The sequence below is a fragment of the Wyeomyia smithii genome, chromosome 1 (assembly GCF_029784165.1).
Source record: "Wyeomyia smithii strain HCP4-BCI-WySm-NY-G18 chromosome 1, ASM2978416v1, whole genome shotgun sequence".
Taxonomy (NCBI): domain Eukaryota; kingdom Metazoa; phylum Arthropoda; class Insecta; order Diptera; family Culicidae; genus Wyeomyia; species Wyeomyia smithii.
In genome coordinates, this window is record NC_073694.1 from 126379377 (window position 1) to 126402369 (window position 22993).

At 39.2% G+C, this 22993-nt stretch overlaps 2 protein-coding genes across 8 annotated transcripts in view; one reads left to right on the top strand and one right to left on the bottom strand.

Annotated features, from left to right (window-relative positions):
- Positions 1–8803, bottom strand: part of LOC129717179 (cilia- and flagella-associated protein 43) — a 133921-nt gene extending 125118 nt beyond the window's left edge. The window contains exon 1 of the mRNA XM_055667026.1: positions 8792–8803. The gene's annotated coding sequence lies outside the window, so the exon portion shown is untranslated. The remainder of the gene's footprint in view (positions 1–8791) is intronic.
- LOC129718076 (protein unc-13 homolog 4B) overlaps positions 1–22993 on the top strand; it is a 147503-nt gene that overhangs the window by 82623 nt on the left and 41887 nt on the right. The window contains exons 1-2 of one of the 7 annotated variants that reach the window (XM_055668492.1): positions 5988–6255; positions 15011–15148. The exons of 3 other annotated variants lie outside the window; for them this stretch is intronic. In XM_055668492.1, coding sequence (XP_055524467.1) covers positions 15066–15148 — 83 coding nt within the window. In that variant the 5' untranslated portion in view covers positions 5988–6255; positions 15011–15065. Of the gene's footprint in view, positions 1–5987; positions 6256–14765; positions 14888–15010; positions 15149–22993 lie in introns of those variants that run through there. 3 more of the 7 variants (XM_055668491.1, XM_055668489.1, XM_055668490.1) reach the window with 3 other exon arrangements.

A 22993-nucleotide genomic window follows, 5' to 3' on the forward strand; every position in this document is an offset into this window, starting at 1 on the left:
AGATCCAAAGCGCTTGGGCGCGCTGGAGGTTTCGGGATACGTGTCATTTCACCGTTGTTTAAAATAGTCATGTCGAAGTCATCGCAAAGGTTATAGATTAAAGAGGAGCGGTTATCATTGTATGGGGAACCCCAAGCCACGCCATGAGAGTTGAAGTCTCCCAAAATCAAACGTGGCGAGGGAAGAAGTTCTATTAAATCAAAGAGCAGCCGTTGCCCAACCTGTGCTCTGGGAGGAATATATATTGAGGCAATACAAAGCTCTTTACCTTGTATTGTCATTTGACATGCGACAACTTCGATGCCTGGAATCGAGGGGAGGTTAATACGATAGAAAGAATAGCACTTTTTAATCCCTAAAAGTACTCCTCCATATGGGGTGTCTCGATCAAGGCGAATAATATTAAAATCATGGAAGTTGAGATCAATATTTGAAGTAAGCCAAGTTTCACAAAGGGAAAATGCATCGCATTTGTTTTTATTTATCAAAACTTTAAACGAATCAATTTTTGGTAAAATACTTCTACAATTCCACTGTAAGACAGAGATAGAATCCTTCATATACGCAGTTGAATTAGGCATCGAAGGATACAATCGCTGCAAGGAGGGGCCATTGGGCAGTCAACTGCTTCAAAAATGATCTAACTGTTGGGAGGAATGCTGTAAGAAAATTTTTAATTGGATCGGGTACATTGAAATTTTCAAAAATCCAGTCCACAATGTCAGAAGATTTCACTAATCCAGAGTTTGTTTCATCAACTGGATGTGCAAAAGGAACAACTGGGGTTTTAGATGTTCCTGGAAGTGCTGGGAACTCCTTCTGGGACTTTAAATTTGCAAGCCCAGGAGGAGTTTGCTTCGGTTTTTCCGCAGCACTGTTTGGTTTGTTCGTACTTTTCATTACACTTTGGGAAATCTTAGGACCTTTACGGGGAAGTTTAGGAGAAGAAACATTTTTCCTCTTCCTAGACTCCCCAGGATTGGCATAAGATGTTCCCGCTGATGAATCGTCAGAATCGGTTTCATCAGAGGGAGACAGATCAAAGGGGTTCGATGTTATGGTAGAAATGGTCACGGTCTTCTTCAGCATCTCAGCGTAAGAACGCTTTGAACGCTCCTTAAGTGACCGCTTGATTTTATCTCTGCGCTGCATGTACACCGGGCATGTGGAGAGCTCATGCTGGTTTTCCCCACAGTGAATACATTTTTCAGCATTAACACTGCAAGAATCTTCCGCATGAGTCTCCCCACACTTGCTACATCGTGCCTTATTGCAGCAGTAGGCGGCTGTGTGGCCTAACTGCTTGCAATTGGTGCAATTCATAACACGGGGTACATACAATCGCACAGGCAGACGAACCCGGTCGATCGAGACGTGGCTAGGGAGTGCAGATCCGGCAAACGTAACGCGAAACGAGTCTGACGGAGTGTAAACTTTTTTACCGCCGACGAGAGACATGGACCGCAATTGCTTACAATCCAAAATCTTCGCCTGTGTTTCGGTATTTTTGAAGCAACCGGTTGCGCTTTTTAGGATACACTCGACAGACAGACTCGAATCGGTTATGACACCGTCGATCTCCACGTCTCGTGCGGGTATGTAGACGCGATACTCGCGTGTGAAGAGCTCAGAGCAAGCGATAGCATTGGCCTGTGCCTGATCACTGACCACGACACGGAGCTTGTTAGGTCGGACCTTGGAAATTTCGGTCACGGCCTTGTACCCCTTCGTCAGGTCTTTAGCAATTTGCAGTATGTTTAAACGCTTTGAATTCACTCCTGCCTTTGGACGAAAATAAACAGTATAGCTGCCCTGTTGAGATCCGTCCGGGTAAAGCCTGGGGCGAGGGGGGACTGGAGAATGAACAGGAGAGGGGGTAACAGAAGGGTCAGGGTCAGGGGGGTTCGGGGATGGTGGCACGGGAGGCGAGGGATCTATATCCATTGCGCTAAATGTAGCGCACTAGCGCACTAGCGCCGACAAGAACACGTACCTCTTTACTTCTTCCTTCCAGCAGTGGTTGTCCGATCGTTCGAAGCTGCACCCAAAGCAGCCAGCAGCACCAGTACAGCAGCACCAATACAGCCACCAGCAGTGAGCCGGGTGTGAGATCACTCAGCACAGCGACACGGACTCGACTGTCAACTGATGGGCTTGGATTAAAAAGATCTATTCACGGTGCACAGATCAAAACTGCAGCTGGTATTTTGCACCAATACAGCCAAAGTTGTGAGCCGGGTACAGAACGTATCGACACAACTCACAATCTAGTTGGCCTTTAGCGCGAATAATACACTCTTTTGTTTGGCTATTCGTACACACGGACCGGATTGTAATAGAACGACCACTTTGCACCTCCGTTTCTGTCGAGTGTTCGACGCGGAATGAGTGATTACAATTTTGGGCGTTGTTAGTTTTCTGCTAAAGGATATTACATTGCATTTTTTTACATTTAATTCAAGTAGGCTTTTCTTACACCAGATGTAAAATGTGTGGATTTCATTCTGAAATACATTGATGTCTTCTTGACTTTTTATTTCCAAAAACAGCTTCATGTCGTCGGCATATATTAGAACTTTAATATTTTTGAGGATGAAGGAAACGTCGTTTACGTACAAAATAAAAAGAAGTGGTCCTAAGTGGGAGCCTTGGGGAACACCTGAAGTAACTTGAATGGGATTAGACTTTTTTCCATTAAATTTTATTATTTGTTGCCTGTTTGTTAAATATGATTCAAGCCACTTCAGGAGACCAGACTCAATTCCAATTTTTTGCAGTTTAAAAAGTAGCATTGGTATGTCAATACGATCAAATGCTTTGCTAAAGTCTGTATAAAGAGCTTCAACATGGTTCCCATTATCCATTGCATTCAATGAGTAATCTACGAATTCAAGTAAAAAGTATTGTGTAGTATTGTGTATATTGATTTGAAGTTGGTCACGCAAAGTGCTTCAATTGTGCTCAAAATCGCAGGGATGCATCTATGTTGAAAATAATCAAACCCGTATTGTTTCGTTGGGTTGTTAAGGGGACCAGCTCCGAAATAGGGTGACCATAAAAAACGGCTATATTCGATGTATTTTATTTAAAAAAATTCATAACTTTTGAACCAGTTGATCGATGTTCGATCTTTTTGGGTCAAATTAAAGGTAATTACGTCTAGTTATAAGAAAAAATACCAAAACATAAATCTTGGTGCTTTTATATGCATAATGTATAAAATTATTGAAATTTTCGTCTTGTTTTTAAATTGAATTTACTCAAATTTAAAAATTGAAATATCTCTAAAAGTTCCTCCATTTATAGAGTTAAGCATGCCCTTCAAAAAGAGACCAAGAGATATTTTTTATGTTTGCCCCAAAATGAATGACATACAAATGAAAAACGCATGTTTTTTGATGAAAAACACCAATAACTTTGAGTAGAATAGAGATATTTACGATATCAGAATTGAAAATTGCTTCTCTTAAAAAGCTTTAAAAGTCGTTCAAAGGCAGTTTAAGGGTGAAACTTGAAATGAAGAAGTTAGAGCGCAAAATACGTTTTTTCAATATAAATCGGTTGTTTTCAAGGATAGAAAAAAACTTTTTTTTACAAAGTTACTTAAAATAATTGAAGCTATAACATTGTAGAACAATTTCTTCTTCTATCTTCAAAGATAAAAAAGTTAGATAGTTGATTGCTTCGAAAATTTTGGTCACCCTAATTTTTGATAATTTTGCAATAAGCGCATTATCATATGTAACAATTTTGTAGAAGAAAATTTTTCTCTAAAACATTGCTATAGAGCTCTAGACCCAAATTTCCCCCTAAATTTGGTTTCTGGACCATTGTGCATTGATGTAACAGAAAAAGTTGTTCATTAGCTTCAGAGCTACTAATTGCCTAAAAGTCTTATAAGATTAATTGAATCGTAAAAGTGTGCCAACCGCTAACTCCCTAATCCAATATCAGAAACCGCAACTGCAGTTAATATGTATTATTCACTTTTTCCAAATTTCTGAAGTGACTCAAATGCAAATAACAAAAAAAAAATTCACGTGCTCAACAAATATTGTGTATATTGATTTGAGCACGTTCGCCTAGGATTCAACAAACCAACTGAATATCCTTAGGCATAATTGTGACACGTTTCGCGTGAATAGCGCAAAAGTTAGAGTCTTCGAATAAGCCGACCAAATATGCTTCTATATGCTTGGCAGCCGACTGGAAACGAAGATCAGTTTTGAAATCATGGGCAATTTACCGAACCAGTCTCTGGTAAGGCAACTTGCGGATCAGCGATTCCGTAGATTTCTGAAATCGACGGATTTCACGCGAAGCCAACGGTAACGATGCGGCTGCTCGACGGTGGACGGTGAACTCTTCCAATCAGCTTTTGTTGCCAGCTGTTTACAGGGAACCTTTTCTCCAGTAGACTTACGATCCAATTGTCCTGTTGTGTTCCTGATGCAAAACTTTTTAAAAAAACCTAATTCGAAGAATGAAGAGCGACAAAAATTCACTGCCACTTGTGCTGCCTTCACTATAGTGTTCGATGTTGATCAGGAAAAAAATCAAAGTGAATGGGTTCCCCGCTGGAAAGCTGTGAGTCAGCTCGTCCGGAAACCGTACAGATCACGCTAGTACGCGTCCGTTTCGGTTTTGTTGATAGTTTCGCCAAGTTCCCCGCTGGACACCTCGTTCTTCTCCAGTGATGAAGCGGTAGCTGGTTTCGGAGGTGGTTGCCAGATCGTTTTTAAAATTGTGTTGCTCTACCGTTGCTGAGTGGTCATCCACTGGTTAACTGATTGGTATTCAAATAAATGTTGTGTGAACAAAAAAAAAACTGATTGGTATGAGCAGAGGAAGGTTCTTATATAGCCCAAATAGCTCATTGTCGGTTAACTAGGTATAATATTCTGTCGACCGTGTTCGGGAATGCAAGTCATTGATAATTTGCAGTCGATTGATGTAAGAAACTGACTGAGTTGTAAGCGCTGACTGAGTTGTAAGCATTTGATAGTGGACAATTTTCGTGATACTCTCGATGTTTTCGATTTTTCAATTGTACCTCTATATATATTACCGTGCAACATAATTCTACGTCAAAATGTCCGATTATAATAAAATTCAGTATGTTCAATCAAAATGTAAGTCATCATTTCAGGGTTTTAAGACTGTCTATTCATTTGAAATCAATTTTGTTTACATTGGTTGCGTAGTTTCTGACATTATGATGTTTCGTGATTTTTACATTTGAATATGTATTTTGCAAATTTAGTTTATTATATTAACATTTTTTTCAGAGTGTATTACTTCTTATCAATTTCCTGCCATATACAACAGTTTAGTAAAGGTTAATATTGTTGAGATACAATTTTCAAAACATTTTTCTAATATTGATACTGCGTTTTGAAAAAAATAACGTCAGAATAGTCCCAATACGTAGAGAAAAAATCATGTTTCCTCTAGTTGAAACTATTCACAAAGGTTCATTGATATCAAAAAGACTCATGCTTTATCGTTTGCCTATTTTACATAGAATTACACCACACATAAAATGTGTCTAATTCGGTAGTTGCTCTTGCTTCACATACTCTTTCTCACTCTCCGTCGCTATTTGGTAACAATAGACGCATTAATAGATGTAACTTTCAGTTATTTTACATTATCGTGAGTTATTGAATACAACTGCATGGAAAAGTCTAAATCATTTTTTTGTGTAATAAATCGAAGCGTTAATTCTATAAACTTTAAATTTCAGCTGCAGAAAATTATATAGTTGAAAAACTCTTGATTAGCACTTTCTTGAATTGTGAGGCTAGACAATTTTAGATTTTTTTTAACTCAACCATGACCAATATCGGTCACGATACCCTATATGCTAGTGGATGTTTGCGTTCTCGACCGCTGGAACAGATGAATATAGAAGAACGTAATGATTACAGCTGATCTGCCGTTGTACTAACGAATGAGTTTGGCTTTTCTATGGCTATTCTCCGCTAAAGTAAATCTGTGCTCAGTCGGCATCCGGCAGCCAACCTTGTGTTATGTGTGTATCTCGCTTTTGATCGTTGATGTTGTTGTCACGGTTTACTCGTCATCGGTCATGATATTTTTGGAAACCGTGAGCTTTGTATTAGTTGTGTTCAGTTGATGATTGAGTAGCATGATGACTGTTTGGTTAATATTCTGAAACAGTATCGAAGTGTTTTGACAACAATTAATTTGATAGTGCAGTGCATATAGGGAAAACGAAAATTGTAACTAACGGTAATTTTGTGATACAGGCATTTGAATGCATTGCAAAGCTCCATTACTGCTGACACCTGTGCTGCATGCCTGTAGGAATATACGAATATACGATGGGTTTTTCAATGTATGACTAATCATGATGAAGGTCGGGGCTAAAAAATAACCGTATACATTCTAGGGACACGATGTTTCGTTTTACGTTTCGTAGTAATATTCATACATAAATTGACTCTTTAGTAACATAGTATTGAAATAAATGATCACTTTGTTCGAGAAATGAATTGTAAGCCAAAACAAACAAATGACGGTTGAATGATCTAAATATTAGACGAAACGCTTGCGCATTGCGGAAAATGGCGGATTTTTGTGCGAAGTTAGTGAACAGTTGCGATTATGAGTAACGAAACAGTTCCATTAGGCGAATTTATACGTAGCGAACAAGCTGAATTATATTAGAAATGCATTTCTCAATATTAAGTGACCTAAAATTTGTTATTTATTTTTCAACCTCGACAATTATTTTGTTAAACTTTGAAGAGATGTTACGGATTGAACTCTGAATCGTTTCCTTAAACAATTCCTATTTTGAGCCAGGCGTACACAGCTCATTACAATGGGTACATTATTTCAACACAAATATTAAAACATAATTTAGTGCTCAAGGTTGCACAACTCAAAAATACTGTAATAACAAAACTACATTATATCTAATATATTATTTAACATTATTTTACAAAATACAATATTTTACAAAATCAATGTATGTTTGTGGAAACAATTTACTTTGCAAGATTACAGCGCTACGGCTATGGCTATGGTAACAATTTCGAGCTTCCTCCGGCATTCGTGAAATTAGTTGTCGTAATCGATTCAAGATCGTGACGATTCTTAGCAAATATTTCAAAACTATTTTCAATATTCCTTGAGCTACACTACTTGCTGCTGGAAACTGTCGATTGTGCGCTACACGATAGGCGACTTCCGTTAACAGTCGATGGTGCTAATTGTTGATTTGTTGGAGAATGTGAACTGGCGGGACTGATGATAAATAATTTAACACTGTCTTAGAGCACCACGGGGTAGTATGCGGCCTTTTAACAGGCAGCTTATTTATAACTCACTAACTAAATTTGCAATTTTAATACAAACGTTTTTGTAACAGTTCATTTTTTCCTCAGATTCAAAATATATACTAACAGACACACTCAAAGAGTAATAAGAGTATGTATATGTAAGCTGTTTCTCTCTCTACTCTTTATGCCAGTGTTTTTTGTTTGATTTATGCATGCTTAGTTCTGTTCAAAATGGTGTCGAAACAAGCAGCATAGCGCAAGCGCATGCACAAATTTTCAGTGAATAGTTTACGGCGAAAATCTTCCGGTTTCGACTGTGTATAATGTCTTGCAAACCTCAACAATGATTAACAAAAGAATGGTGGACGACCGGCCAAAGTAATTGACTAAAAAGAACTTAGTTTTTCTTGTCTAAACGAAAGTTCAAACCAGTTGTCTGGTTATAAATGTGTACCAGAACAAATATTCGAAGTAGCTTTTGACTCTATTCCTTCAAAAACACCGATTCGATTTAGGAATATATACAGCATCAACACTTTACGTCGAAAAACACAAACGCTCCTGAGCAACCTTTCGAGCCTATTTGTACCCAAAATACGCAACCCAAATTATCTACCTCAGTGTCGCCCAAATAAAGATTCTTTTAAGATTTTGAGTGCCTTGGTGTACAAAAATAAATGGAGAGCAACGAACAAACCAAATGGAACAAACGACCGACTGGTAGAATCAAGGGATGACAGACATGCTGCTCACAACCGTAGACGTCTCTTGAACTCTTCGCAATCTTGTGACATATTGTCCCAAATATTGATCAAGAGTTTCTTGAAAGTTTCAATAGTGCAGTCTTTTGTGCTTCCAATTTTTCTGAACATGTTTGCCCATGCCAAGTAATTCGATGAAAAGGCAGGCCAATCTTGTGATAATATAAAATGAGCCGAATTCCGGCGACATCACTCCTGGGTTGTTTTCGATCGTTGAGAAGAGACAGAATCCTGTTGAAAACAGTAATTTTCATCTGGAATAAATGTCGAAGTATGAAGTAACAAGTGGCTCTTCAAAACATGCTCGATGTAGTAATTAGTATTGATTTTCACTCCTGACTCGATAAAATGTACACTCTGAAAAAAATGCACGTAAAATTTACCGGGAAAAGTGGCTGATTTCACGTACACCTTCTTTTCACGTAACTTTTGCCTATTCCTCGAAAGCCGATCATGTGGCAGTGTGTTAGTGCCAACTTCGGTATCAATCATCTACGTGTTAGTCAGGTAATTATAACCTGATTTTCACGTACCTTCTTACGTGATATTTAGATGAAACCACAAATAGAACTCATAAACCCACATGATTTTCACGTATCTTTTACTTGTTATTCAGATGAATTGTAATTGTAATTGTAATTCAGATTGAATTTTAAGCAAATAGAATACACAGCGCATATAAGAAATATAATTTATTTTCAACTAATAATAAATAATTACTTGTTCAGAACCGAGATTTCCGACAGGAGAAAAACAGAAATGGCCGGAACGATGTCAACCGTTCATAGTTTTGACTTGCAGCTAACGCCGGAGGTGTTCCGCTCGAAGCTGACTATTGACGATTCCAATCGTTCCAGAAATAATTCACCAACTGAAAATTTGCAAGTTTTATTTTTTTGCTAATCTGAATATTATTCTGGCTAGGTACTTACATTGCGTGTTTTTCAATATTGAATTAGCTGGAGCAGCTCAGGAGTTCTTTGTACGCCATACTGAATATTTTGCATACTAAAAATACACGTAAATACCGTTGTCGAAAACGTCACACCACAGCCGCACTAATACTAACAAAGTCAAAACATACAAATACCAACGCGCTTAAACTGTTTACGTTATAATTTGACCGATTTACGCGAATCGTACCTGAAGTTTAGGTGAAAGTTACTAACGTCACGTAAAATGGCAGCTGGTCAGCCGCTTACGTGATTTTTCAGGTGGATTTTACGTGCCTTTTTTCAGAGTGTAGTGAAAGCTTGACATTTTGCGAAATTCCACCCATGACATCACTCTCGACACTTTTTGGAACCGCTGCGCTACTCATTTATTTTTGGGAACATCAGCAAGATTCGCTGCGCATGCTCTATCATTCTGATAATCGTGAGTATCTTCAAAAACATCATATCAAGAAGACTGGGAAATATGCCTGAGATTGAGCGACAGTTTTTGAGTAAAAGTGGAACTGACGCACTCTAGTGTGTGCTGGCGATGCGAATGCAAGCCGAACGCACAGGCCAGACCACTCTGTCTTCGCAGCGATGTAATTACCAGCAGTTTCATAGTAAACTTCCACCTTGAATAGTTGGTGTGCGCTGTTTGATTTGATGCTTGTCATTTGTATGAGATCGATCCAGAGTTGCCAGTCTTCTTGATATGATGTTTTTGGTATCTTGCAACAGAAACATATTTTCCATCAGTAACAGCTAAATGCTTGTATGTGTTTCTGCAGGTTAACATGCAACCAAGAGCCGCAGTGCTTGTAAGACTTGACTCGCTCCATTTGTATTGGTACCACATTCAAATTCATCTCAATTCCTTTTACTCCACACATATTCAGAACCTTTTCCCGAGCGTCCTATCTTCAAATGTCATAATATAAAACCCCACGGTTTTGTTTGCTAGCTCACTTCACTGTTGACCGCTTGGAAATGAAAAGGTGTTACGATATTGCGACCGGAGTTGCCGGAAATAATTGCAAAATCATGAATATGCGTATCCTAGATTGGCGCGAGTTTTGTACTATCAAACAGTTCCAAATGAGCTGTTTGCGGTTAACCCTCTAGTGCCCAAGTTAGTTTTCAGACGGACCTCGGTAAAATCACTATGAATCATTATTAACATTTTAAAAGTATTTATTTAAAACTTTGTGGAGTTTCAACTGAAGCGTGTCTAAAGGCGGCACTGGGCACTAGAGGGTTAGTACGGTGAAGTTTAGGTTGAAGCCAACTAGAGAAATACAAACTTTGTATTATGCGGAACTTGTAATCTGTTCAATTTTCATAAAGCGATGAGTCCGTGTTTCATCATGGATTACATTCGCTTGCAGGAAAGCAAACGTTTGTGTTCTTCTCTAACTTGTAGAAAAGCATACGAAAACAACAACATTTACATCATAACGGGTGACAAAAGAGGATTTTTTTTACCTAAATCAAAAACAAACACGCTCAGATATAGTATAAATGAGAGTAAAAATATGTAGGCTCTCACTCTCCTCTTTATGCCAATATTTTACGTTTTGCTTATGCATGGCGTCGAAACTAGCAGCATTGCGTAAGTGCATTGTACTGTTCTATAAAATCTCGGCATGAAGTGCACGGTAAACCATTATATAAGCAAGTCTTTCTTTTTCGATGTAGTACAATCTCCTGCAATCCTTATCAATAAATCTCACTATGGGTTTAATGATAGTAATTTCGATCACGGGTTTCTTCAAAACACGTTTTACTATGTCAAAACCAACGTTTCAAGGATATACGTGTTTAAAGAAACCCGTGACCGAAACCGCCATCATTGAACCCATAAACTATTTATTCGTCAAACATCGCTTAACATAAATCCCACTGGTATTGAAAAGCCGACCAAAGTAATGAACAAAAAACAATTTTGTTCTTCCGCTCTAAACCATGGTTCAAGCGCAGTGGGTTGCGTATCAATTTACACATTCGTCTTGGTACACTTGTATCAGGACGAATGTTTGAATTAAAAAAAAATTTGATTTCTTCAAAAACACCATGCCGATAAAGCATACAAAACGTTCCTGAATAAAAAATCGACCTCACTTGTACTCAAAATACGCAACCCGTCGAATTTATCTCAGTTTCCTCCAAATTCTTAACTCTTTGGGATTTAGAGTTTCTTGGTGTTCAAAAATAATTGAGAACAAAAACTGAAAACTGATACACAGTGAAGCAATTCCATAAAAAATGTCCCACTTTTAATATCAATTTCGAATTCTAATTTTTGATTTGGATGAAACTTTGCACAAATGTTCTTATGAACCGAGGTTGCCATTTTGTGTTTTTTTTTAAATTTCGATAAAATTTGTTAAAAAGGTTTATGTAAAAGTAATATTCATGATTACAAATATTTTTATATGAGCGGGGGCCTAGTGTGGTTGGTAACGCTCGACGCCTGGGCTCGAATCCCACCGCCGCCATAGGTGTCGATGGTTGTGAGGTGGCGTGATCCACTCACAATCAACCCAACTGGTCTAGATTCAATCCTAGCCGACACCGGGAGATTTTCTGAGGCGAAAAATCTCTGGGATCACGCCTTTCAACGCATGAGGAAGTAAAGCCGTTGGCGCCGGTCCGTTAATAAACGGGTCGTGAGTTAGGGTCCTGGGTGTGGAGTCGCCTCCCTGGGCGTCGGTGATTGGCCACAACAGTGGCGGAACTAGACCGACGGAAAATAAGCGAGAATAAAAAATAATATTTTTATAGCCACAACAGTTTATTTGATCGTTGTGACGTCAGCGGCAAAGTTGAAGAAAATAATGTTATCTCTCCGAAAAAATGTACATGTAAAAATTTTTTTCAACAAAAGATAACAAAAAAATATTTCAAATCAATTATCGAAGCCCAATTTCAACTTTTATTCCTTTTTTAAAAGTTTTAAAAGGTTTACTAAACCTAACCTGGTTCTCTAATCATGAAGAAATAAGACACAAAGTTGAAATTTTCTAAAAAAAAAGGAAAAAAAATTAAAGCCAGAACAACTGTTTGATTGGTATTATATCTTCAGCAGAATAGTAGACAGCAATTTTATCCTTTCAGAAATGATACACCGTGAGACGAAACCAAATTTTAGGAAACTACACAAAAATATAATAATAAATTGTATATCTGAAAAAACTCACGGACAACTGGTTTCTTGAAAATGTTATTTGCTCGACATATAGGACGTTGACTCATATTGCCATATTGAAATTTTCCAAGGAACACGATAAAATTTTCAAAATTTCATGTGTCGTTCCATACGAAGTGTCCATGCCACTTGGACACGACCATCACAAATTAAGCTAAAATTTGGTGGAATTATTCTAGGTTTACTTTGAAAAAATCTCAATTCTAGTATAGATTGGAATAATCTCCACTCTGTGGAACCCCCTTTTTGTTGCAAAATAACGTATTTTTTGGTCAAAATCTCTTTATTCTTTTTCCTACAATTCATAAACGTATAATGTCCGAAAAATACTGATAGGAGCAATTCTCGCTGAAACCGTCTCACTGGTGAGGTCTTTCAAAAAGGATATTTTTATGTCTAAATGATTGAAAGTAGCGAAAAAATGAGAATAAAAATGGCTACATTAGCCGAAAAATGTACATTAAGTTTTAAAATACAAAAATAATCTATCTGGCAACACTTCCGGTCAAAAATTATATATAAGATTCTTTGGATTATTTTCCTTAAAAATCATCTAGATGAGCAATTCTCGCTGAAACCGTCCCACAATTCTCGCTGAAACCGTCCCACATGAGGTCTTTCAAAAAGGATATTTTTATGTCTAAATGATTGAAAGTAGCGAAAAAATGAGAAAACCACGTTGGTTAGTTCATATTGAGTGACCCCTCGGGTACAAATCAGTTAAACGGTTTTTACAAAAATTGATTTTTGTGCAATTCTTGACCTTTTTATTGATTTGTTTCTCTTGAATTTGTCATTGAACCCCCTGCAACCAACACATCGTTTTCAAGAGGAATGATAGAGCTTTCATTTGAAGAAGAAAAAATTGGCCGCCATCTTATATCTCGCCGCCATCTTGGATTTCATCAGAAAAACGTGTTTTTGAGCAAGTTTGCAACCAAGTTTGCAAAGCTGAGAAAAAAATGCTTTAAGATACATTCAAAATATTAGGTGTCAATCATTTACTTACACTTGGTCGGCCAACAGCACAACTTGGGTACATATAACCCACAACACAATATAAAATTGATAAAAGAATTAACAATATAAATACGTTTATTCACAAGATTTTTTAAAACAATCAACTTTTTATTTTTCAAACGTTTTTCACATATAACATGGTGTTTCTCGATGACAGTTACACAAACAAGAAAATTTTATATGAAATCATATACGTCTTTTCGTTCCATGAAGCTTAGACGCTTTGTATACTCTTAAACTTATCTGTGAGGGCATCAATATCTCTAACAGAAAACTTTTTTCGAATCATAGTTGGATTTCTGCATAAGATTGCTGCAGATAACCTGCCAAAGAAAACCATTGCCAAAGCCGTTCGCTACCCTATGTTTGGAGCAATATGTGTTGAACAGAAACAAATTGTTTGAAAGAATCATAAATTGAGGGATTTTCTTAGACATCAATTAGGAGTGAGACAACACGCAGCGATGAAAAAAAAACACTTCTGGGGTTTCCAACACACAACACAAATCTAAGTTATTCGGATGATGTGCATCTAACAAAGAAAGAGGATTTAAGTTTATTATAACGTGTACAACTCATTAGTTGAACAGCTCAAGATAAAATAACGATTGAGTCATATTCGTTTCATTTCCATCACGAATCAGGGCTAACACAGCATAATTGAAACATTGATAAAGTTACAACCGTTAGCAGGCGCATTCAATAATCTAATCCCAACTGGTGATGCGATAAAAATTATGCTTGAAATTTTCCACGATGAAACTGTTCAGTATGGTTAGAGAACAGATTGATCTTCCATTTGCAATACAGTTTGTGTCAATTGTGTATATAGTTGACGATTAATAAGAGCTTGAAGTTCATTTTTTGTGCTAAAAACTGATTTCTCTCCGCTGAGACAGAGTTGAGTACGTCACGCAAATTGTGGTTAAAATCAAGTTCTCCTCCTCTCTTGGTCACGTATTCCCATATTATTGATCCTCACCAGAAAAGTATGGCACATCTCGACAATCCTCTCCCTCCAGCAGGATAAAAACTCCTCAAAATACCTCATTCATCATCAATCCACGATACTGAATATGGATCGGATATGTTAAGTGATGCTTCTTTAATATCCACCTTTAATAAGTTTCAAACAATTCAATTATTAAAACCTAACCGAACAATTCAATCATAAAACAGAAAGTTGTGAATAAAGAGAAGTAAACTAGAGAAGGTTTCAAATATTTTTTAAAAAATTCTCTATGTGACATTATGCAACTCCTTACTCCTCCTCTCCCCTCCGCCGCCAATCATCCCTGTTTTCTTAACCCCGTCTCCCGTATATAGGGGGACGTGCTTTGTGAATGCCGGCTAATGGTACGAACCGTCGGGGATTTCAGTTATGAATCATTTTACCACTTGCCATTTGTGTCTCATGTATGCAGTCAAGTAAAACAGAGGGGATTTTAATCATTGCTGCTAATGTCTGCCTAGTACCTAACCAAACCATGTCTGCTGGTTCAGTTTCGATTCAGACTGGTGTCATATATGTAATGTGAAAGCAATAATGGATAACCAATTGTTGGATTGGGTGTTTGTGGAGTTAAGTATTGAGTGGGAGTTCCTGGATTTATATATTGAGGATTTACAGGCTTATTTGACATTTCACAATAAGTAAGTAAATTTTTACAGGACCTGGGTTTAACAGTAGCTAATGGTGTCAGCAGTTAGTTTCGAAAAAATAATAAAGTTCAATCAGATTTAGTGATTCATTTAACAACAATAAAATATATTCAGATCAAATAGAATCTACTTATTTTATAAAGTGATAATAGTAAACGTAAACTCCATCATGGACGAGGAGGCAATGTGGAAAGGATTTTATCAAGAAATCCAGGAGATGAAGAAACAGCCGGTTTCAGAACATCAATCAATGTAGGTTGCATTTTTGAAATTGTTTAGTATGTATTTTGTTAGTTTAAGGATAACAATCATTGTTTGTCTTATGGCATTATTGTGTGTAGAAATATAAGTTTTCAAATTACTATTATGAGCAAATTTAAAGTACCGTAACCCGAGGTGAGATTGTGCCATGCAAACCCATTTTTTTTGTCAGCCCCATAGCGATCACAAGGCCAAGCTTTTTTGAATGAGTTTCCTTGAATGCTTAAACTAGAAAGAAAAGTTTCTTGATCCTGAAACGATGGCTGATAAGTCATGGGTTCGATGGCACAATCTCACCCCCACTGGCACAATCTCACTCTGGCTTATGGTAGACTGAAACTATTTGAAATTTCTTAAAAAAAAACACATACAATCATAACAAAAGCGTACTACCTATTTGGTGTATATCTTAACGGAAGGTCGAGAGAACAGTTTATAACGCGTAAAATATCTATTTTATTGTCATACATAGCATACGTGCAATGACAGTCAAGTGGCTTAATTACTGGTAAAACGATCATTAGAAAATTTCTCATCGACGACAATGTAATTCTAAGCCCCTAACAATAGAATAGGTGATAGATTCAACATTCCATTAAAGAAATTGAACGTAAAGATGATGAAGGAGTGACAAGGACTGATGAAATACCATGTACGTAGGGATCTGGGTTGCAAATTTTCACTGTAAGTGATAGATTCTCAGTTAAAACTGAAAACTACGCATATCAGTATCATCACGAACGAGCTGAATGTGAATGTTAGCTCAGATCAAATAATTTCGATATTAAGATAAATCATTTATATCACTGACATGATTATTGACTGATAATAATTGACTCGGGTGACACTCAATATCAGTTTGAAGAGAGTGAAAGTGAAACTGCTGTTGTATCATTTTCATTTTTCTGTGTCGAAATTTCGCAACACTGGTAGGGATATTATCCATTCTGATTTGGAAGGACATATCCAGATTTTGATTTTGGGGCGTCCTGATTTGTTTTTTATACTCCAACACTTGCTCTGATTTTTGGATCGTCCGAGAAATAACCTTTCAACCTATCATGTATAAGGCATATTTGAACGCAATATTTGTGTGAGATTGCTTACATTATAGGCAATGAATAGGAAAACGCTATCTACCAAAATTCATGGTACTTTGTCCGTGAGCTGGAAAAACTTTTATTAGCCATCATTTTGAGTGGAATAATTAATTGGTGTAAAATAAACTATACATCGTGACATGACTGTTAATACAATTTGCTTATTGAATAATATTGATTTAGAGTTTTCTGTGAGTCATAACAGTAAGTCTGTACTGATAAACTAATATTTCATAAGTTGGGTTTATAATATTGCTTTTTGTTTACCGGTAAAGGGTCGCGATAAACATTTCGTCCCTGATAGAAAACGGTTGATCGAATACAACAAAATGAAGGTGAAACTTTCAAAAAATAGCAGAAAAACCTCGACTGCTCAGAGAATATAGTTAAAAAATCTGTTACGAGTATTGAAATTCGTAAAAAAGTTGCATTCCTCACATCTATAGCCATTGAAACGGAACTTGAATTGAAGGTGACGTCTAAAACCATCCGGAATAGCCTGATTGATTGTAAATACCGTGCTCGCACTACCTGAAAAACTCCTTTCTCCTCCTCGTGGTACGATGCTACCCTAACACCCTAGCAAGTCGTCATAGGTTCGAGTCTCGGCTCGGGAGAGACTTTTAGTGTCAGTAGGATCCTTGCGCTAACCCCGCAATTGTCCTTCACAATTTACAGTTGGCTGCGAAGTCTGTGTATAATAAACAGAAGGTCGAGTTCCGAATCGGAATGTAGCACCAAGGCTTTGCTTTGCTTTTATTACAATAGCTAATTGTATTTCGGACGTCTTCGTAGTCGAAACTCTTTTATATTTAGGTTGGAGTTTGCTCGAAACTATAAATTTATAATTTATTCATTTTAAAGGGGGAAAGAGATATGATTTCATATAACTTACAATTTTAGTCCATTTTAGTTTTGTAATAGATTCGAATATGTAAATAATTTTATAAATGTTCAAGTAATTTTAGAAATGTTCAAAGACTCAATTAATCCACGCGCTACTCACTGCTTTTTAACAGGATGTTGGTACTGTCAGATCAGTAAGCAGAGGGTAAGCCCGACATGGCTTGTCAAATGATAAGACCGTTTCGGACAGGGACAGTTCGATTTTGTCACTCTTGCCACTATGGGAACATTCCCCCGCCCGTATTGCTGGTGACTGGACCTCAGCTATACTACTTCCGTTAACATCTAATAGTGCAAGCTTTACTACAGGTCTCTGTAGAATTTTGTTCGCTGTTTGCACTTCAGCTCGTCGAACCCTACCATCCTTGCCCGGGAAAACCTTTATGACCCGTCCTCTAACCCACCTGTTGCGCACAGTTTCATCTACCACTACTACCAAGTCACCTGTCGCAATTGGTTTTGTGTCAGCAAACCATTTTGTCCTTCGAGCGATAGTTGGGAGGTAGCTTTTCACCCACCTATTCCAAAATTGTTGCAGAAGATGTTGTATTAAATTCCAGCTATGCTTCAATGCCAGCCCTCCATCAATCGGTGCCTTAATCGGTTGTGTTACTCCAGATGAGCTCATCAGCAATGATTAGGTGTCAATGATTCTTGTTCCTCAGTTTCAAGAGGTATGTATGTCAGAGGTCGAGAATTGACCATAGCCTCGGCTTCTGTTGAAACCGTATAGAACGATTCCTCATCCAGCTTCGAGGAATTTGAGATACATTCCATTGCCTTCTTCACAGCTCTCACCATCCGCTCCCAGCAGCCCCCCATGTGCGGTGCCGCGGGAGGAATAAAATTCCACTGCGTGTTACTATCCGTGAATGTGCTGGCTAAATCATGGTTGATGTTGAGAATCTCTTTTTCGAGTTCGCCACTAGCGCCTATGAAGTTTGTACCGTGGTCTGAAAATATTTCCTGTGGAGATCCCCTGCGAGCGACGAACCTCCTGATAGCTTTTTTACAGGAGTCAGCGCTGAGGCTTGCTACCGGTTCGATATGTATGGCCCTAATCGTGAGGCAAGTAAACAATGCAGCCCACCTTTTAACAGATTTTCTACCGATTATAATAAAATAGGGCCCAAAGTAGTCGATTCCCGTATAGGTAAACGGTCTTATATACGGTGTTACTCTTTCGATAGGAAGCGCAGCCATTCTCGGAACAACCGGAACGGTTTTGTAGATACGGCACCACTGGCATCGTCGTGCAACTCGTCGCACTTCAGTTCGTAAACGAGGAATATAAAACCTTTGGCGAATCTCGTTGATAACAGTTTCTCCGTTTCCATGCCCGTACTGCCGATGATACCAATCGATGAGCAGCTGCGTTATGCGATGCTCTCTCGGTAGAATGATTGGATATTTAGTATCATAGGTAACGCTGTCTCCAGTCAATCGAGTTTCCATGCGCAGAATGCCGTACGAGTCCACAAAGGGTGATAACCTGTAGATGCTACTGTTTTTTTCGATTTGATTTGGGTGTCCATCCGACTGTTCCAAAGTATTATTAAGAATAGACAGCTCGTCTTGATAAGTTTCATGTTGGGCCATCTTCCAAATAGTTCGCTCGGCATGCTGGAGTTCCTCTCTGGTTAAATGTTCAGTATATTTGTCGGCGCGGTGTTTATAACGCTGGAAAATATGATACGCATACGCCAATGATCGAACAAGTCGTTCCCACTTTGAAAATCTTTCGACGTTGATTAGCCGCAATGTTGTTGTGTGATAATTCAAATGCATTGCGCGAAGCTCTTCACGTGTTTCTGCTAACTCGGTTGTCGATGGCCAGGTACCCTCATTCGCATACAGAAATTTGGGGCCACGGAACCATCTGCTGTCCTGTTCCAGCGCTGGTTTCTTTTTCCATTTAGTCGCTTCATCAGCCACGTTAAAGCGTGTCGAAATCCACCTCCACTCTTTCGTGTTGCTGTCGTTAAGGATTTCATTGATTCGAAAGGCGACATATGGTCGATAGCGTCGTTGATCGGAATTTAACCACGATATCACCGTGCTAGAGTCACACCAGAAAAAGCGACGAGTAATCGGGATACTGTGCTGTTCCGCAATAGACTTTGCTAAACGAACGCCTATGACTGCGGCTTGAAGCTCGAGACGTGGTATCGACAAGGAGTCCAACGGCGCCACTTTAGTTTTTGCAGCCACCAAAGAACAGCGAATCTGTCGTCGGTCTACGATTCGAAAATACGCGACAGCAGCATAAGCCAACTCGCTTGCGTCCACAAATATATGCAGCTCTAAACTATCGAAGCTTGCAGTATTATACCCGGGAAAATAACACCTGGGTATTTTTACTGTATGTAATTCACGAACAGCTTCGATCCATCGTAGCCAGCGATCAAAAATATCTTGTGGGACTACATCGTCCCAGCCCACACGGGAACGCCATACATCCTGTAGCAGGATCTTTCCGTGTATGGTCACCACCGCAATCAATCCGAGGGGATCAAAGATGCTCATTAGTACTTTCAACATCTGTCTCTTGGTGAGTGCGCTAGCCGAGCTCAGTAACGGTTGTACATCTGGGCGAAAATTGAGAGGGAAACAGAAAGTATCCTCTGCAGGATTCCAAATCATTCCTAGAACACGTTCGGAACCATCCTTTTCTACCACGGTAAAACGCTTCACTGTGTCAGAAACGTCAGTCCCCAATCGTTGCAACACCTTTGTCGAATTAGATTGCCATTTCCGTATTTCAAATCTGGCTTTACTATGAATTTCTTTAACCTGCAGTGCAATTTGAATCGCTTCGTCTTCGCTATCCAAGCTATAAAGGAAATCATCTACGTAATGGTTATTTACTATGGCCGCTGCCGCTTTTGGATACGCGGTTTTATACTCGTCTGCGTTGCGATTTTTTACGTAATGTGCAGCACAGGGCGAACATGCCGAACCAAAAATCATTACGTCCATCATAAAAATTTCCATCGGTTGAGTATTATCATCTCGCCACAAAAATAATTGTGACTGGCGGTCGTTTGGGCGAATGTGTATTTGATGGTACATCTCTGTTATATCGCCATTTATAGCAAACTGACGCTGGCGATATTGGAACAAAACAGCCGTCATCGAGGTTAAAAGATCCGGTCCCTTGAGTAGTTTGTCGTTCAACGACACTCCGGCTACCTTTGCAGCTGCATCCCAAACCACACGTACTTTGTTTGGTTTTCGTGGGTTGAGGACCACGTTGATTGGTAGGAACCACGCCCTCTTAGGGTCCAAGTTATCGAATTCAAATCGATTCACCTTATGCGCATAACCCTTAGTTTGATAGTCACGAATTTGCTGGCGAACCTTTTCATAAAGACTAGAATCTTTTCCTAGCTTGCGTTCTAAGCAGACTAGCCGTTTCTCAGCGGCAAATCGGCTGTTGGGAAACTCTATTTGTTCATGTCGCCATAGAAGACCAGTTTGAAAATGACCGGAACTAGTGCGTTCTGTTGTCGTTTCCAAAATTTTCCGTGCCCGTTGATCATTATCGCTCTCTATGTGTGGCGCTGCAGAAATGCCCACGCTTTCGATTGAAAAGAAATGACCAATCAAATTGTGAAAGTCTTCGTCCTCAGAACGAACGCTTACATGGAGGATACGATGAAAAAGCTCCGACCTCAGATTACTTGGGACTACGCCGTGCACCTCTAAGCGTTGCGATTCCGGTATCATTTTTGTGACGCCTCCAGTCCACTGCAAGCATAAATTTTCGGACCGCCCTGCAACCCCCAACTGGTTGGCAAGTTCTTCTTCCATCATAGTTATAGATGACGCATCATCAAGTATGGCAAAAGTTTCAATTGAGCAGTTATTTCCATAAATAACAACAGGAATAACGCGGAAAAGTGTATCACTCTCAGTGAAACGATGCATTGCAACTGTAGACTTCATACTAGTGTCCGGATCCTTAGGATGCAGCATTCTGTTGTGTGCTTCACGGCAGTCATTCACACCGCACAGACCCGCCTTACAAGGCCAGCGACCATGAAGACCTAAACAGCGGCGACATATACTATGTTGCTGTACCGCCTTCCAACGTTCTGCTACCGAAAGGTTTTTAAACGTGAAACATTCTCGTACTTTATGCCCAGCTTTGTTGCATACTATGCACTGCTTGCTTGCGTCATTGTTTGTTGCTCTCTTTTCTCCCATTTTCTCGTTGTGGCGATCATCGATCTGTTGAGCAGGGGCGTGCGTGTTAATGTAAACTTTTCTCTTTGTTTTAATTTTTTCCTCTCTACCAGGTAGCGTTTTTTCATTAGGAGCACCTACCGACACACGGCTTGCTGCAGAAACAAGCGTTGACATATAATCACCAAAAACTCCGAGATCCACGACGGAATACTGACGCAGGTATAACGCCCAGTCTAGTTTTATATTAGAAGGTAACTTGTCCACTAGTTCCTGCATCAGAGTAGGGTTTGCAAGATGACTATGTAGCCCAACAGCTCGTAAATACTCACAGAAATTTTGCACTGCAAGTCCAAAATGTACTAACGAATCCAATTTGTCGGCCTTTGGAGTTGGCGTAGCTCTTACCTTTGTAAGTAGCGAATGAACAATTTGCTCCGGTCGACCATATAATGTCTCTAAAGTAGCAATTATCCTTGGAACGGAAGATGGGTGTAACAGGAAACAGCAAACCGCATCCTTTGCAGGTCCTCTCAGACAGCGCTGGAGACGCATAAGGTTTTCGGCATGCGAGTATCCGCACATAATAGTGGAATTGTTATAGCTGCTAACGAACAACGGCCAATCAGCAGGATCTCCAGTGAATATAGGCAAATCTTTTGGTACCACATGCCTCGCCGCTAGCTGCTCTGCGTTTACTGCCGACGATGATATGTTGAACGAGCCAATCGCATCTAAATTACGTGGTAACTGTGTTGATGTGGAGGGAAAAGGCTGGCAACCTGCAGCAGGCACGACCCGAGATGTCATGATACCAGAAGGGTAATGATGCGCGTCTGAGCGTTGATCGAGCCTTAGACTTGCGACAGAACTGGCATAATCTTTACAATTGTTTTCTGGTTTAAAAGGATCTGACACTACTGGGGAAATTTGCGACCATACAGAATAATGCGACTGATTTGGAATAGGGTTCATCATAGGTGATACTAGTTTATTTACACTTTGATATGGTAGTAACGAGGGGTAGTGCAACATTGGTGGAGGACGGGTAATGAATTGATCGTTACTCACCGGGCCAAAATAATTTGATGGTACTGGTATTGGCTCAGCATCTAGTGTTGGTCTGGTCCAACGTTGTAGTTGTTTTCCTCTCGCAGATGGTATCTGCTCTTGCTCAGGAATAGTTTCATGATATACGTCACTTGTAAACGTCAAATCTCTTACGTTCACTGCCGTTTGCTTACTCATCGTTGTTACTATTGGAGATATTTCAAATTCCTGGAGATGATGTCTGTCCATAGGAGATCTGTCTCCGCTGTTGACGTCGATCAGCTTTCTTGATGCAACATCATCCTCGCGTGTTCCAGCTATATTGTCTCGGACTTGGCGATCTTCGGGTGAACTTCCTGGTACTGGCAAATCCGTAGCGATGGCTTGTGACACAAAAGCTGTGTTAGCTTCGGTCGACGAATCTTTATTCGCACTAATTGTTGTTGTCACTTTTGACAAGAAACTGACCTCCACGATAGCTTGTTGCTCTTGCACCCAATTCTCCACTCTGTTTTGCTCAGCACTCCTCACACTACAACGGCTGCCGTTACTGACGTCATCACTCCCGGCTTCCAAACTAGCTTGCAGTATT